At 35.9% G+C, this 17860-nt stretch overlaps 1 protein-coding gene across 3 annotated transcripts; it reads left to right on the forward strand.

Moving 5' to 3' along the window:
• Window positions 1–449: 449 nt before the first annotated feature.
• Window positions 450–17433, forward strand: LOC137247946 (uncharacterized). Of its 3 annotated transcripts, none has more exons than XM_067778871.1 (5): window positions 450–1135; window positions 9335–9410; window positions 9566–9858; window positions 9923–10082; window positions 16790–17433. In XM_067778871.1, exons 2-5 carry the CDS (start codon window positions 9344–9346, stop codon window positions 16915–16917), a joined length of 648 nt encoding a protein of 215 aa, XP_067634972.1. In that variant the 5' UTR covers window positions 450–1135; window positions 9335–9343; the 3' UTR covers window positions 16918–17433. The 3 variants fall into 3 exon arrangements, with proteins under 3 accessions (XP_067634972.1, XP_067634971.1, XP_067634973.1); XM_067778870.1 differs by lacking the exon at window positions 450–1135 and adding an exon at window positions 8007–8138; XM_067778872.1 differs by lacking the exon at window positions 450–1135 and adding an exon at window positions 8147–9207.
• The last annotated feature ends 427 nt before the right edge of the window (window positions 17434–17860 follow it).

Consider the following 17860-nt stretch of genomic DNA (forward strand, 5'->3'; position numbering starts at 1 on the left):
TAATAAAATAAACTATGTAGATGCATATGTATCTACACTACAGCATCCAATATATTTCCGAAATAATACATCCACGGTTGCCACTTTGGTATATTTGGATCAAAAATGGTTCTTTAAAACCCTGTTTGGCCAGATGGCCTCTTTTTTGTTAGTTTTGGCTCCTTTTAGCAAGGAGCCACGATTTTGGTATTTTTCTTTCTTCTTCTCTGCCCCGGTTTAGCTTCCTTTTATTTACAGGACTAGCACGTATCTAATTCCCATGGAACACTAACACGGTTCATGTTCGCGTGGAGAACTAGCACAGTTCGTCGTTCGAGTGGAAAACTGGCACGTTTCAATTGTTCGCGAATAAATACGAGAGCGCGCGGGTCCACCATTCTTCCCAGCCTCAAAAGGTGGACTGCAAATTATCTGTCAGGGAAGTACGATCTAAACCTAGAATAATTAAACAAGGCGTGCCACAAGGTTTTGTCCTATCCCCGCTTATGTTTAACTTCTATATATCGAAGAAGAAAAGCACTAAAAGGTCCTCAGTCATATCCACAAAAAGGCGTCGGACCTCTATGCCAGGAATTGCCCGGGAAACCCTGCTCTTAAAGTCAAATACCCTGAACTTGCAGTAGGAAAAAGTAACCTCCCCAGAAAGACGCGCGTCACTATACATATGTCAACTCCGATCTGGATACTATAAAGTTAAGCTCTTATATATCCAGAATCAACCACGACATACATAATTTATGTCCTACTTGTAACGTGTCCCCACATGACCTCAAACATCTTTTTAGTTGCAAGTTTCCTTTAATTACCGTTTCAGGATATTGATGACAGTTTGTGAGTGGTCGCACCTGCACGGCTGCAGCAACAATAACAGAGGGAATTCGCTCTTGGCGGAGCGGGCACCCTTACTAAGGTCCCGACCATAAGGGAGAACAGGGTAATCAAAACGTCGGTGAATTGGCAAAGTAAAGTTCAGAGCTCCAAGGATATACGGTAGACGTCCCCATCCATTGGGGGAAGTAAAAAAAGGCATGAGTTGCGCATGATCAATCATGCAGAAAAGTAGTGGACTGAAGCGCGGGGCTGCAAAATCTCACAGACCATACATACATATGAATGTCCTACGATATATGTATATGTACGTATAGATTCGGTACCTTCATAGTATTCACTAATACTATGTCTCCACGGCACCAAAATCAAGTTGATTTCGGAAGATTCTTAATTTCAGCTGAAATTAGCTAATTTCGTTATGTGAAAACTGTCAAACGAAATTAGAAATTCTTCTTAATTTCATCGAAATTTGACCCAAATTATGTGCAATTTACTGAGCGACTCTGTGGTCGATTACAATTTACACAAAATAATCGATGGTCTGCCCGCCCTAGCTGTCAAATTTCAAAAACATATGTTTATCTTGAACGTTTTAATTCGGCTGTGGGAAAAAAACGAAAACAAATGTCATTTAAAATAATGCAAAAGAAGAAGCATAAGCGTGTGGACAGGAATGTAATTTACGAAATCATACTACACCGAAATCGTGTACCGTGTAGACATAGTATAACACTTTACACAGAAAATATGTAATTACGTATGTAATATCGTCTTCTTATATGTATGATTCTTGTTTTCAAGAAATGTTTGGACAAAGTTCAAAACATCCCTAATTTACACATATCGCACGCGTAAATCAAATGGGGTAACAACGCTAAGTTAGATTAGCTTTGTGCCTAACATAGATGTAGTTAAACGCATACAGTTTTTAACCCTTTCGAACCGGCATTCAGCCTGTTAAATAAATATAATTTAATTTGTTTCAAGTAATTAAGACACAGATAATTAGATTATTTGCATTCAAAAACTTAAAATTTTTAGGATGAGGGGGGGGGGGGGGGGGGGGGACTGGGGGGACTGGTACAACATTGTACCACCAGTACTATTGTGTTGTACAACATTTGTACCAGCAGTTCTTAACGTACAAATAATAATAAAAAAAAATTCATATTGATGGATAATCATTTATTGGAAAAAATAAAAGTTTTACAAAAAAGTATATTACTTCCAAGAAAAATGTTTAAAAAGTAAACACACAATTCTTAAATTTCGAAAATTATGTATGTATGCGTACGGCTGCAGTTTTAATACGTGATATTAATGACCAGATGTGCTGACCCTGAACGAGGACTCATTTCTTTCCCATTTTTCGTTTGTTGGTGGTACATTTTTTCTATTTTTCTTTAATTGTACTAACTAAAGCTTTAACCACACGTTTTCCTAAAGTTCCATCGTATTGATTTTGTTCTCTTCCGTTGTATATATTGAAATCACATATGTATCCCGTCTCAGAGTCACATCGCCGCCACATTTTTATTCCACGTTTTACTGATTTGAGTGGCATATATTGTTTTAAGGATGATCTTCCTTTAAACTTTGCCATTGATTCATCTCTTCTCTGCCTAACCTTATACTGCCGGTATTTTTGAAATGTACTTTTCAAATACTCCACAACATCGTCGATGTAATAAGTTTTATTGCAATCAGTTGGTTTCTGAGAAAATGCAAAATATAATTTTGATGCCAAAAATGTATAGCGGTCACGAGATATTGCAGTCTTAATAATAGATTTACTTATTGAAGGATGTTTTGACCAATAATGTTTTAAAGTCGGAAGCTTGTTATAAGTCAAAACGAACATAAAGCCCAGCATAATTTGTATCAGTCTTTACTATATTTGATCTTTTTTGCGGTTTGAAACTCAGAAATGGGGTTATTTGTACATTGTGCGATATACATGCACAGGCTTCGAGCAAACATCTTTTTAATAATTTTGAAAGTGCACAGAATTGAGAGGAATTTCCGGACTTATATTACGTCCACGGTAATCACTTATAATATGTATAGGTATGGACTTTTCTCTTAGAGAAGACCACAACCTAAAGTCTGATGAGATGCAATTCTCATTATCGTTTCGTGCTAAATTGGATCCCACAAATTCATTCGGTGCTATAATGCCTTCAAAATCTGATAGCTCACTATTGGACGATGAAGGGGAACCAGATTCTTCGCCGTACGAACCCAATTTTGGCAAATAATTATCATCATTTCCGTTTAAAAAATCAGTGCCTGTATCATCGTCATCTGAATCAAGTATTTCATCAATCAGCGGTTCGGTAATTTTGTCTGAGCTCAGTTAGATGGTATTTCTTTATAAAAGAAAGACGAGAGAATATTTTTTTTTGAACAGGGGCACTGTTGGTACGTATATGTACCAGTATAAAATACTACTGGTACATATAAGTACCAGCTCACTGAAACTCCACAAACTCAAGCAAATCCATATAAATGTTTCACTAAATATGCTAAAGCTTGTAAATAAAATAATTATCTTCCATAAAAATAATTTGTTTGGCAGTTACAACTTTTTTTTAAGATTATTAGTCAAAAACCATGATTCAATCACAAGAGGTTTGCTCGACAGACACATTTTTGGACAATTGTGGCCATTTTGCTCCCAAATCGAATTGACATCCGTTAACTGTGTTGTTTCTTTGCGAATTTTCGAAAAATATTAGTAGTAGAAATAGGAAGCAATCAGTTTACAAATACCGGATAAGTACTGAACTGCATAATTCCTTAGAACATTTATTTTTTTTTATTTTATAGTGAATTTATTAACTATGCCTTGATCCATTAGTATGGCTGAACATTGAACGTAGGTAATTTTATGCAAAATGAGAACACCAAGAAATCGTGCACTTTCGTAAACCTATAAATATACGAAACCTAAACCAATTCAAAATTCATCGTTCAACGTCAAAACCTCGACTATTAAATCGATTCACATAAAAATCTCATTAGTAAATAATAGAGATGCCATAACGAAATGTACTCATTGGGCATGTTAACTTATTCAGGTAAAAGTCTAGAACAGGAGTCTACTGCTAATACGCACCCAAAAATATCGAGAGAGGTGAACCCGACAACAATAATCCAAAGGCGGAAAAGAAAAGTTGTATCTCTGTCCGGAGATATTTGCAGTTGAATTTGCCAATTTTCATGTGGTTGTTGTAATGTTTTTTGCACTGAAAAAGATTTTATGTACAAAGGGATTTTGCACGTATTTAATTTTGATCCCACCTCATTGGTGGACTGGCCAGGGTAATTTTTTATAAACTCGGCTGAAGGCCGCCAACGCAACCCGAGGTCATTTTTCGGTTTTTCGTCAATATCTTTTGAACGAGCTAAAATTTTTATTTCCGCCTTCGTATTATTGTTATCGAGGTCAATACGCGTCTTTTGACACTTCTCTCGATATTTTTGGGCGCGTATTAAAAGTCGACCTTCTGTTCTATTAATTCCGTATGTTCGGAACATTCGTCTCCATTTAAGAATTTGGGGAATCGGTTTACATTTGGAATATTGTGTATATAGTTATTTGATATATTCGGACCTCGTGAGGTAGTATCAAATGAACGTATTCCGGATATTCTAAATTAATGGTTTATCCGGAACGCTTCCATGAATAATTTAACGGAAAAGAGCTTTCTAGCACAATAAGCCATTTTTTTATTTTTGTTTTTGTCAGTTCATTGCGGCTGCTGAGTAGCGTATCACCCCATGTCGGCTGCCTGTGAAAAATCGTGCTATCTCAAAATATTTTTTAAAAATTTCCCAATTCAGGATTTGTCACAAAGCCGCCCTATATTAGAATGGCCAAACCAACCTAACTTTATCAATTCACGAAATATTTAGTAGAAAATGAATTATTTCCCCAAAAATTTTTGGCATTTACAAATTTATTATCACTATTAATATACCTACTACCAAAGATATTTTCTACTACTTCGTCAAAGCAACCCGTCCAGATTTTTCAATTTGGGAGTTGAGTAATTGAATCATGTTCCAAAACCAAACACCGAACCTTGGACTATTTAACTCAAAACTGAGCGTACTGCACAGGAGAAAATTATTTCATTTTTATATGTACCTTTATACAAACTAAAAAGCCTGCTTTGGTATATTTTTTATCCAGTTAGAGTGTGATTTTGAGGATTTAGTCCAATATACACATTTAGTGGTACATACGGTGTACCAACAGGTTCGAAAGGGTTAAACACACCGGTTTACACATTGCAAAACCCATACATCGCTGTATGCTTTCTTCTAAGATTCGTGCTGGAACAAAAAATTTAAGCCTGCAAACATTTCTTGAACGCTTGAAGAAATGTTCAAGAAATCCTATCACGGTTCAATTGTCTACAAAACAAAAGAAAACTAGCCTATGCACAGCTCTGCACATCTATTTTGGGCTTTATAATAAATGTTCTTTAATAGCTACCCAGTGGACCAAGTTTGATTAATTTGCTAGACCCGCAAAATGGTCAGAAGTGAGCTCATATGTGAAGAAAAGAAGATAGAAACTTTATTTTTATCGCAAAAAAAACTTGCAAACAAGCTCGTACGCGAACAAAGAGCGATAGAAAAATTTTTCTACCGCATATCACTCGCTTATGGTTGCAGGAATTCTCGTAAGTGAGCAAATAACGATGCTCATTTTTGTGGCGCAGAACACTTTCTTATGAGCTTTGCAGGCATGCTTAACCAACGAAACGATATCATTTCGTTACGATAATCAACGTTAATAAACGAAACGAAGTCATTTCGTTTCGTTTATTAACGTTAAGATCGTCAAATTAACGAAATGATTTCGTTTCGTTTTCTGCCATATCAAAACGAAATCAAATCGTTTATGTTGATTATTAATTTCAAACTATGCTGGCAAAGCTGATTGATGGCGGAGTCATTAAAGGTGAAAGCATTAGCCAAGCTGATTGCAACTTTTCTCATGAATTTTGACAGTACAAACATTTCTCAGAGTATTTTTGACATTACCACCAACGAATTACACAAACAAATTACATAGAGTTTGTGTGTGTATGTGCGCTCGTTGTTGCCACCTTACGGCTTCACCATGGCTATAGCATTGCCAGCACAATTCAAACATAAAGTATCACGTTTTTGTTAACGTTTTTAACGTTAACGAAAGCTTTTCGTTTCGGTTAAAAACGAGATACAATTTATCTTGATAATTTCTTTATCGATAATATTTCGAAGTGTTTCAACGGAAACGGTGGAAATTTTTTGATAAACGATTAGCTTAACGTTAAGGTGCATCCCTGGAGCTTTGCAACATGTGCTCTGCGACAAAAACCAAAATGCAGACAAAATAACGGCTCATAATTTCGTATATAGCGTTATTTCTTCTATCGATGCGCAGCGCAAATAAGAAATAAAACAATTTTTTAGTTCTATGATATCCGTGAAAGTGAATACTTGAGTGCTGTGTTTGAAAAATTATTTAATATTTATTATACGCAAATAAATACTGTGCAAAGTAAGTATAAATGCCTCAAGTGCCCTTCAATGTATTTAATATAGGGGAACACAACGGGAAATGGAACAACTGATAAATTCGCTCATCCTATTTCTAGCGATCGTTTTGCAATATCGTTTTTGATACTTATATAATATTTTTTGCAGTATCTAATTTGAGTCGAAAATGTATCAAATGAAATATTTTATCCGACCACGCCTATCGCAAAAAAATACTTTCACTGCCACAAACTGAACGATTATATGAATCATATTGCTATCGTTTTCAGATGCGTTTGCGAGAGTTTTATCCGGTTAAATATCGTAAATCGCTCAAATGGGGTATCATTTGTGAGCATTTGGTCCGCTGGGTAAAGATCTACAACAACAGTCTTGGCGATAGTTTTTCAGTGGAATGCGAATATCTTTGAGAAAAACCTAGGTAACTGTGCGCGTTATGTGCAAATGTTTGTTCACATTCACGACGGCCTAGACGGCAATCCTTTGCGAGAATTTGAATATGCGCGGGTAAATAAGCCCGTTCTATGAGTATAGAAACCCCAGCAAAAAATGGCATTAGCGGTTATAGGTAATATGCAATACCTTATAATAAGGTAAGTATAACACTTCATACGCGTTATTTTTGCTACACAAATTCGTTGTGGCAGAGATTCTTGATGAAGCTATATTGGGAATATAGTTGACCATGGCATCAAGATCGGCATGCAAAGAAATATTATGCGATATAAGAACAAGAATGTGCCACTCGAATTCTGCTATGATAAGGGGTTCAGCTGTAAACGAGCGCTGGCGGAGGTGAGTCGACAGATACCACCAATATCGGAGGCAAAGATTGATGGAAAGTAGGAAACCAATAAAAGCCGTATATACCAGCAGGTAAAACACTGTCATTGACAAAGCCAAATGAACGCATCCGATAGAAGGAGAGAACTTCTCCAAAAGAATGCAAGAATCGTTCCAAGCGCGGACGCACTACTGTTTAAAACATCAGGTCGACATTGATGATGCAAGACCGATCCGTCAAGCTCTTCGAAGTGTTCAATTGGCCAAATGGCAGAGTGTGAGACATCGCACCAAGATCATGCGTAGCAAGCTGAAAAACATTGATTTTAACACGCAGTAAGTGAAACACGCGAATATATTAAATTGCTAAGATCTACTACTGGAGTAGCGCTGTAAATAAAGAGTATTTTATATACAGAACAATTGATTGTACTTATTGGACATTTCTGTGATTCGAACGATAGCAGAAGGCGCAGAATAAATTTCAGATAAACCTTGTGCATGATGACATAGGTACAGGAAAATATTGCATGTTATAAGGAATGTTCTATACAACTGATACTCCTTACAGATTTAAGGACTCATGCGAAATACGTTTTCGGCCAAATGATATAAGCCTTATATAAAGTAACAATTTTTGGTAGGACTAAAAATTTAGTTACCACAAAAGATAAAACTTTTCACAAGAAGGTTGCTTGTAAGCGAAGAATGATTGACATTATTTACATCGCGAAACTCTCCCTTATGAGCTCTCTTAACATTAAAACCAGTCTGCAGACAAAATAACGGTTCAAAATTTCATAAGACGCGTTATTTTGCCTCGCGTCGCGCAGTGGAAATACAAAATTTTATAGTTATTTAGTTCCATTTGATTCATCAAAGTGAAGAGCTGAGTAGAGTGAAAGTGCTATGTCAAATAAATTATTTAATATTCACTAAAAGTGCTTACGTGTTGGGTAAATTGAGTAAGTATTTGCTTCAGCTCTTGAGTGAATAAAATCTGAACCTCCCAAAAGATGTAGAACACGATATATAGGAGCGTTATCGTGAGGCGAAGAACGAAGAGAGACGCCTGTTTAGAAGGCAAAAATGTGAGACAGAATGGCGTGAGTGCGAGGAGCTTCAAATACTGGCTGATAGGAATAATGCCCGAAAATTTAACCAAAAAAATACAGCGGATGACGAAAGTTTCAAGACAGGGGCAGGGCCTATTACGTGTTACGATCAGTGACTGAAAACCATTTTCACTCAAGCGATAACTATGCAATTGTCAAGCTTTTTCTAAATTTTGTAATACGTTATGGATCTAACGAGTGCTATTTGTCGCTAGTTCAAATATGCCATTAATCCGATCGACCATTTCGGAGCTATTGTGTGATAAAAAATGAGTTTCGATCACGGATCGTAACACGTAATACCGCCCCAGATTCCTACAGGAATGATAATGACGACCTGATAACTGACGTACAGAGTATGCTTAAGTTGTGAAAGGAACATTGCTAGCTAGAATAGGAGAATACAACCCCGATATCCCATTCGCCGATGATGGAAAACACATTCCGGCACCAGACTGACGGAGTGAGAATGGCAATAGCCCGGCTCAAAAATCACAAGGCTCCAGGTAACGACGGATAACTCGCCGAGCTTTTCAAAAACATAGGGGAAGAGTTTGTAAAGAGCGTGCATCAACTCCTGTGCAAAATATGGTCGGATGAGCGCATTTGTACAGATTGGAATTTAAGTGTGCTCCTCGCAATCCATATATGGTCCTTCCCGTGATGCCGACGGCGAGTATCGAAGTAGATACATTTAATGATGAGCTGCACGAGCTTTGCGCTGATATGAAAATAGTGTGGCGAATAAAAGCCCAAAGGCTTCGCTAGCTATGTCATGTTTTGCGAATGGACGAAATCGCTCCGACCAAGAAAGTATTTCAGTCGACACCGCAGTTTGGAAGCAGAGAATCATCTCCCGTGAGTTGGGAGAGGCAGGTAGAGGAAGATTTAATGACCTCGCTTCGTGTTCCCAATTGTGGTCAGTTTTCGCGAATACCTTATATACTTATCATAATAAGCTTAAGTATTAATTGCAGTTGTACACATATTTTGTTGTATTTGATTTTTATATACATATTTAATTCCCATTTGTTGAATAATTGCAGAAAAAAGAAATGAATTACATTATTCAATTGGATAGTGGCCAAAGCTTAGTTGCCAACCAAAATTATGTAATAGCAGGTAATATATTGAAATTGTTGCACTATCTATAATTTGTACTTGAATTAAAATAGATAATAAGTTTGTTATAAGGTTAGATAAGTTTATTATAAGGTACTTAAATTAGTTTAAACAAATTATAAATATATCATTTATTTCAAACAAATCTACTTCAGCTACAAGCAACGAAGCCCCTCCTAACATTTCCGCAGATTTATTAAACCTAACAAATAAAATTTTGGAAATACAGCAGACGACAGAGAATAAAATTGACCAATTGATATATAAAGTAGACCGGCAGAATGCCGAATTGATTTCCTTAAGAAATGAAATTGGAACAATAAAGGCACGAGTTTGCGGAAAGACACATTTGCCGAAAGTGGTACTGCCAATATCACCTTTTACCACTTTAGCGGACTTAGCAGCATTCGAGGAAAATCTTAAAAATGAAAAAATCTTCAACGATTTGGTAAACATTTTATAGATATTGCTTCAAAAGATAAGACTAATATGACTCTTTGATTTTCCTTCAGGTTATTGAATTGGTAGCTAGCGAAGAGAAAACTTACGATAAGTTTATAAGGACCTCCTGGCGTCAAATAATTAAGGATGAAATAGCTAAAGAATGCTCATGGCGTGGAACTGAAACAAAAATAGGTGTCAAAGGCCTGCTAACCACATTAGCCATACGAAGTAAGTACTCTTTAATTTTTAATTTTAAAATTAAGCCTTGCAAAAAACTACCTTCTAAACTCGCTTTTGTGCTTGACATATTTTATGCAAATAATAAAAAAAATTTCAGCGCTTTAAAAATCTGTCTAGAACAAGTAAATGTGTCTAAATTCGGGTGTAACCGAACATTATACACTCAGTGTGAACTTCAATTGTACATTTCCTTTCAGATAAATTACTTTTCTACATAAAACGTGGCACTGCCCGTTTAAAAAAAATGTTTCCCCGTTTCCTCTTACAATAAACTTTGATAAGTGAAATATCATTGATTAGAAACTATTTTTTACTAAGTTATAGCTTATTACTCTAGTCGACGACCCTTTTAAACTTGTTTTATATCTAAGTTTGCCGTGGTCTTTAACCGATTCCGTCCATTTTTACTAGAAATATTTTTTGCTATAAGGAAAATATGTGTACACAATTTCATTACGATATGTAAATTTTTCTTCGAGTTATGGCTCCCGAAACATAGAAAATTGCTTAGTCATAAAAGGGGCGGTGCCACACCCATTTTGAAAATTTTAGTGTTTTCCAATTTAATGTTATAACTCAATTTAGAAAGTAAAATTCTATTGATACAAAGCTCTTTTTCGCTAAGATATAGCTTATTATTTTCATCTACGACCCTTTTATAAATTTTTATATTAAAGTGGACGTGGTCTGGTTTTTAACCGATCTCGTCCATTTATTCTAGAAATATTTCCTGCTATAGGGAAAATTTGTGTACCCAGTTTTATTACGATGCGTCAATTTTTCTTCGAGTAATGGCTCCCGAAACATAGAAAATTGCTTAGTCCTAAAAGGGGCGGTGCCACACCCATTTTCAAAAATTTTAGTGTTTGCCTATTTAATGTTATAATTCAATTTAGAAAGTAAAATTCTATTGATATTATGAATTCGTCCACGACCCTTTTAAAAATCTTTTTTTATAAAAGTGGGCGTGGTCCTTAACCCATTTCGTTAATTTTTCTCAAAGCATTCCTTATAGTAAAGGCAACCTCTCTGCCGAATTTTGTTACGATAGGTTTAACGATTTTTGACTTATGATTAATAATATTTGTAAAATTTATTTTATCACAAGTGGGCGTTACCACGCCCATTTTAATATTTTTTTTTTTTTTGAAATTTTTATCAAGAGTCAATATCAGTCCACACGTCAAATTTCAACATTCTAGGCGTGTTATTTACTAAATAATTAGGTTTTTTGTGTTTTCCAAAATGTTTTATATATAAAAAGTGGGTGTGGTTATCATCCGATTTCGCTCATTTTCAATACCAATCTATTCTGGGTCCAGATAAGCTCGCGTACCAAATTTGGTGAAAATATCTCAATATTTACTCAAGTTATCGTGTTAACGGACAGACGGACGGACGGACATGGCTCAATCAAATTTTTTTCGATACTGATGATTTTGATATATGGAAGTCTATATCTATCTCGATTCCTTTATACCTGTACAACCAACCGGTATCCAGTCAAAGTTAAGTTAACACAGAGTATGTGCAAAGCACGCTGAATGTAAAAACGGCAGCAGTGGTAAAGAAGAAGATTACGCTTACATAGCCACAGATAAACCGAAAAATTGCAGTCAGCTGATGAAATCGGCCGGGCTGGTGTTAAAATTGCAACCGATTATCGGCCGGCAGCTTTCTTTCTAACATTTTACTTTTTCGCATGCTTATATGTGCTTATCCCATAAAGGACACCTGTTTTGCACACAATTAATCAATTTCAGTCCATCGCACAAATATTTAATTTTTCACAGTCAATGTATGCAATTTATCGGACGATAAAATTGAACACGCGCGAATCTACCGGCAGTGAAAAATGACAACTGCCGACAACAATTCGGTGATCGGTTGAAATGTACACACCATCAACCAAGGCGAATTCAGTACCAGGTGTTTTATCCCAACAGCTGATTGCTTCTTGTTGATTACTATCCATACAGTGCCTTGTATTTTAATATGTCAGTTAATCGAAATCAATGAAAATTTTCTTTTGACTTGACATTCTTCTGCACGGCGAATTGGTTGAATTCGCTTTGCCACCACCTGGTATGGATTCGCCTTGCCCTCATCTAAACACATATGTTTATTTTAATCCGACGATTACGACCAGTATCGGGCGATCAAAATCGGTGGCTGTCAAGGCGAGTCCATACCAGGTGGTGGCAAAGCGAATTCAACCAATTCGCCGTGCTGAAGAATGTCAAGTCAAAAGAAAATTTTCATTGATTTCGATTAACTGACATATTAAAGCACAAGGTAGAGGTTTACGCCGATCACTATATCGGCGGAGGCGGCGTGGGCGGCACGCCGGTATACGCCGGTGTTCTTGCTTTAAAAAGCGTTTTTCTTTTTAAAAAAATAATATTTAGGAAAGGTTTTGTTTGTATGTATTTAAGGGAATCAACGTATTGGCGATTTCGGAAAGATCCGGGGTTTTTGTCTCAAAGTCTCGCGGATCGTTCAAAAAGTTTCAAGAGCAGCTCCTTGCGGAGGGACTGTTCTTCATTCACTTACGACTTTGAACTCATACCTTCGTGAACGTCACTAGAAGCTTTATGCGAAGACTCTAATGGATTAAACGGGAGTCATTTTTCTGCCAAAGATGCCGCTATCGAAATCATAAGCAGTCCAAGTGGATATTATTGCGTAACTCATGGCTAAAAATAGTATAATCTTACATAATTTAAATTTTAAATGTAGACCAAAATTTGCAGACGTTTGTCTTCGAAACATTTTTTAGAGTAGTAGCACACCCGGTCATTTGTTCGACCGTCTGGGGAAAACTTTTTATTCACCAATTTTAGTTTTCCTGCGAAAGACAAAGCCTCACCTTGTAAATATATGTGCCTACGTATTCACATTTGTAAAAGGAGCCGAAACGTTTAGGTGATATTTAAACTTGGTTGATAGGCTACAATCACTGTGATTCACTCCAAGGGACCAATTGGGATAGGGCTGCCAACTTTAGGAAATGTCAAAACGGGAGACTTGGGTGTTGAATGATGAAGTGTGAAAATCCAAATTAACACATCAGACGCTATTTTAAAGTTTCGCAAATAAACAACAGATGTTTGAATATAAGGCCAAGTGATTTTTTAAATCCTTCTATCTTCAACTTAAGTATGAGGTGAGAATCATTTCAAAGGATAGTTTAAACCCCTGGGAGCTACTTACTAAAGGATTTTGCATAACTGATTTCGCTTATTATTTACGCCAATCGGAATATAGAATTTTTGAAAAAAACCAGCATTTTTTCCTTGTCACTTGCTTTTTTAACAACCTAAGGACAATTTGAAAACATGTTCGACTTGGGTCATTTTATTTGAATTCATTTTTCCTTCTTAATTTTCTTTTTTAAAGCATTGAGCATTTAAATTTTTTATATAATTTTTCTTTTAATGTTTTGTTTTAACAACTTGGTGAATTAGGTGATGCAAAGTCCGCGTTAAGCTGACATCGAAAGCAGCTGTTATTTTAAATAACTTTTGAATAGTTAGAAAGAGTTAAATTTCACAATAGGATTCTTATAACTGGCAGTGATGCGCATCCGTTGATACCACTTTCCACCATATCCGTCCAATTTTCGACATGAACAATAAATGGCCTAGATAGTTTAAATGAGTAGAAAATACAGTACCGCACCGGAAGCCGCCGCCGCCGCGCCGTAATTTTTGACATTCGTGCGGTGTGAAAAAACGACGAAAATCTGAAGCGGCGGCGTATATCTCTAGTACAAGGCACTGTATGGAAAGTAATCAAGAAGAAGCAATCAGCTGTTGAGATAACAACACCTGGTATTGAATTCGCCTTGGTGGCTGTGTAAGCGTACTCGAAGTGTGCCGGCCTACAATAGCGAAAGTTCAGACCAAGGCGAATCCAGTAACAAGTGGTGTTATCCCATCAGCTGATTGCTTATTCTTGATAATTTTCCATACGAAGCCTTGTACAACAAAATGTCAGTTAATCGAAATCTATGAAAATTTTCTTTTGACTTGGCATTCTTCTGCACGGCGAATTGGTTGAATTCGCTTTGCCACCACCTGGTATAGATTCGCCTTGGTTCAGACGACGCGGCAACTCAGCCCACAACAGTGGATTGGCAAACTCTCCGAGTGCAGTTCGGCCGATAAAAGTTTCTAAAAAAAATCATCCCTTATATTTGTTTTTGTTTTTATCGGCCTATTGATAAATGATTCAAGGTTCGATTCGAGCTCAAGGTCAGAACAATAATTTTTTTGTAATGATAATTATAGATATTGCTCGGAGTCGAAATATAGGTCATCTAATTTGTAGAAAAAGTTGAAAAGTAGCACACTTAAAATTATATGGGAAACGTGGTAGTAACTGCTCAGAGCTATTTTTCTTTGAATTATTATTTTTATTATAGTACCCAGCAGAAATTGTTCTGCTCGAGATATAGATAAATAATTGCGACGTTTTCCTGCCCGATAATATTTCTGCCTGCGATGTATCTACGTTCCCAGTAAACAGGCGCATTTTATAGCTTCTCCTGCTATTTTTCTTCATCCAAATTTCATTAAAATCAGTCCAGTGGTTTAGGAGAACAAGAAAAACTCATATATACAGGGCCGCAGAGAGCCGAGCCGGGCCCGTGGGATATTCGCGTTTACGGGCCCCCCTAAAAAATAAACTTAATCCAGTAAAAAAAAAATAACATAACATACATAAATTTTTCAATTCACATTGTCAGTTTTATTTCATATAAAATAAGATTTACTGGAGCACTTACATAAATGAAATGTTAGATTTCATTGTTTGATTTGCTTACATTAACTTCTTCTAAAAATGTACATTTTAAGAGCTTGAATCAGCCAAGGAAAACCTTCCGTGCTTTTTGGTCTGCGAATATGGAAATTACCGATTCAAAACTAATGCTGGGAGCAAGGCTGGACTCTAACGCCAATGTTCCAAGGCTTGTCAAGCGATTTTGGCTCATAGTAGAACGTAAAAAATTTTTCACGCGAGACAATAGACTAAAAGAACGCTCCGCTTCAGCCACACTGACTGGAAGTGTGCAAAATATTTAAAGTTTATTTAACTTAAAATCACAATTTATTTCGACTATGACTATGCCCCATAGTACCTGATTGGGTGCTTATGATTTTAGTTTAGTGATTTTCAATTTTAAAACAATTTTTTGTAGCAACAAAATATGTATGTATCTATGAAATCCTAGGTAGAGTACTGTCAATACTGCTTTGCCTTGCCGGGCCCCCAAAAACCTTCCGGGCCCCAGGGAAATTGCTCTGGCTGCCCCCCCCTCTCCGCGGCCCTGCATATATATTAAAATAGGTCGGCCCCTGGTGCACTTCCCGTAATGAAGAGTTTTTCAAATATTATCTTTGTTAAATAGGTACCGTGTACAGAATTTTAAAAGAATCGCACCATTTATTTGATTATTTGAATAGGCTGGTCCCTGCTCCACTTCCCGGAAAGAAAACTTTCTCAAATAATGAGCTAGTCACGGAAGTACCCATACACCGAATTTCAAGCAAATCGCACCGTACATGAGTTTAGTTACAGTAGGTCGGCCCTGGTCCACTTCCCGACATTTGTTGTGAAAAAAACCATGTCTATTGCCGTTCTGAGGGCAAAACATAGAACTGTGTACATTTTCGCGTTATTCGGTGGTGGAGTTTAGGCATGATATTCCAAGCCGAAAATACTTTCACATTTATATATAGCGATTCCGACTATACCGCTAGCAGATAAATGTTGCAAACATAAATGGACTAATGTCAAAATCATACTGCAAAGGAAGTGGAAGTTGCAAATCATATTAAAAAGGTATCAATAAGCTGATTCCCGGCCGTCACCTGTGTGGCTCCTTCATGAGATGAGACAAGAAACAGTTACGCACATAGGTAAAACAAGTGAAAACTTATCTACCTTGCAGATGCCTTCTCGGAGTCGACATAAAACAAGTAAGTCCTGTCCCGCCAATTTGTAGGAAAAATTAATATGAGCACGACGTAAATTGGAAGAGAAGTTCGGCCTAAAATCTCTTCGGAGGTTGTCGCGCCTTACATTTATTTTTTTTTCATACACAGAAGCAAAGAGATCAGACGACATTATTCACACAAAAACACATCAACAAAAAGCGCATATGACATTACAAATACAACAGACACATATTTATACAGTCAAAGCCAATATGAGATGCAGAAACGAGTAGTAAATAAGCAACTCTTCGGGAAGGCTGTCACATTTCTGTTGCAACTGAGTATGATACATACTGAAATTTAGCAGAACAAATTTTCTGCGCAAAAATTTCATAAGTTTAGATAAAGTTAAATATTTAGCAGTTCATGTAAAATTTAAGTACATATCGCTCATTTACTTCAATAGTGTCATAACTCAAAAACCACAATTTTCCAGGAGAGCCAATCAAAGATTTAACTGACATATATATGTTGCGCATATAATGGCATTTTTTCATTTTTATAGCACGCGGTAAATTTTTAACTGATCACAAAGATTTTTTTACATAACATAGATCATGGTATTGGGTACGTTTCTATGTTATTAACTCTAAAGTCAAGTTTTTTGAGTTATGACACTATTGAAATAAATTAGCGATATGTATATACATGTAAAAAAATAAAGCTATTTTATTACTTTTTCTTTGTTTGCAGATGCATTTAATCAAAAGTTTGGATTGGACGATAAAGACTTTGATCTGGTTACAAAAAAATATTTTCAGTATGCCCAAGAAAGAACGACAAGAGCAGTCAATTCGGAGTCAAAAAAAATGAGAATGTAGTAGTTTTGTACACAATACATTTTTAATTGAACTAAATTAGGTGTATTAATATTAAGGTTAAAATTTCGTGCTTAAATTTATAAAATAACTAATTGTGATATAAGTATATGTCGAGTATTTTGCGTCCAATTGCCAATTGTAAACGTTCACAATCCCTGTAACTTGTTTCCCTCGTGTTCCATTGACATAGGGTTCTAAAGCAGAGCCGGCCAAAAGTTGCACATTGTGCAATTTGAGTTCGTATTTTCACACAGACACTAACGATGTGCGATCACGATCGTTTGCTTTCGGTTGTCACTCACTAAAATCAACACTGAATGCAAAAGGGAAAGTCCATGCTACTTTTTGGGCACATAATAAAAACAATATGCTGCAATGTTAAAGTGACTTTTAATACGTTTTAGTTAGTATTATTAAGTTCCTTTGAACATACATATTAATATTGACAATTTAAATATTAATAATTAATAATAATTAATTAATTATTAATAAATATTGACAATTTAATATAAGTAACTTTTTATACGTTCTACTCAGTTCTATTAATTTTTATACATTTTTTTTTTTTATTGAATAACTTTATGTTTTGAATATATATATATATTTCGATCTTTACATTTACTTTGTTTTATAGTTATTTCTTAATGAAAAGGTGAATTTTTTTTAAGTAAATTTTGCATTGAATAAACACAAAAGTTTTATCTGACTAGCTCGACCTCCGCGTTCTTAGTTATACGAATATAAGTAAATATAGTCAGGATTAGCTTGAAATCAAATAACCAAAGTCCTTTTTAATTTCAAACTTCACAGTTCACATTTTCTTTTAGCACACTGTGGGGAGTTGTCACTCAATTTTTACACACACTTATGCAATTGTTTTAGTATTTGTGTGGCCGACTCTGTTCTAAAGCAAGTGTCGGCAAAAATGTTGTGTGGATGTATT

Source organism: Eurosta solidaginis, chromosome 4 (assembly GCF_040869045.1).
Source record: "Eurosta solidaginis isolate ZX-2024a chromosome 4, ASM4086904v1, whole genome shotgun sequence".
Taxonomy (NCBI): Eukaryota; Metazoa; Arthropoda; class Insecta; order Diptera; family Tephritidae; genus Eurosta; species Eurosta solidaginis.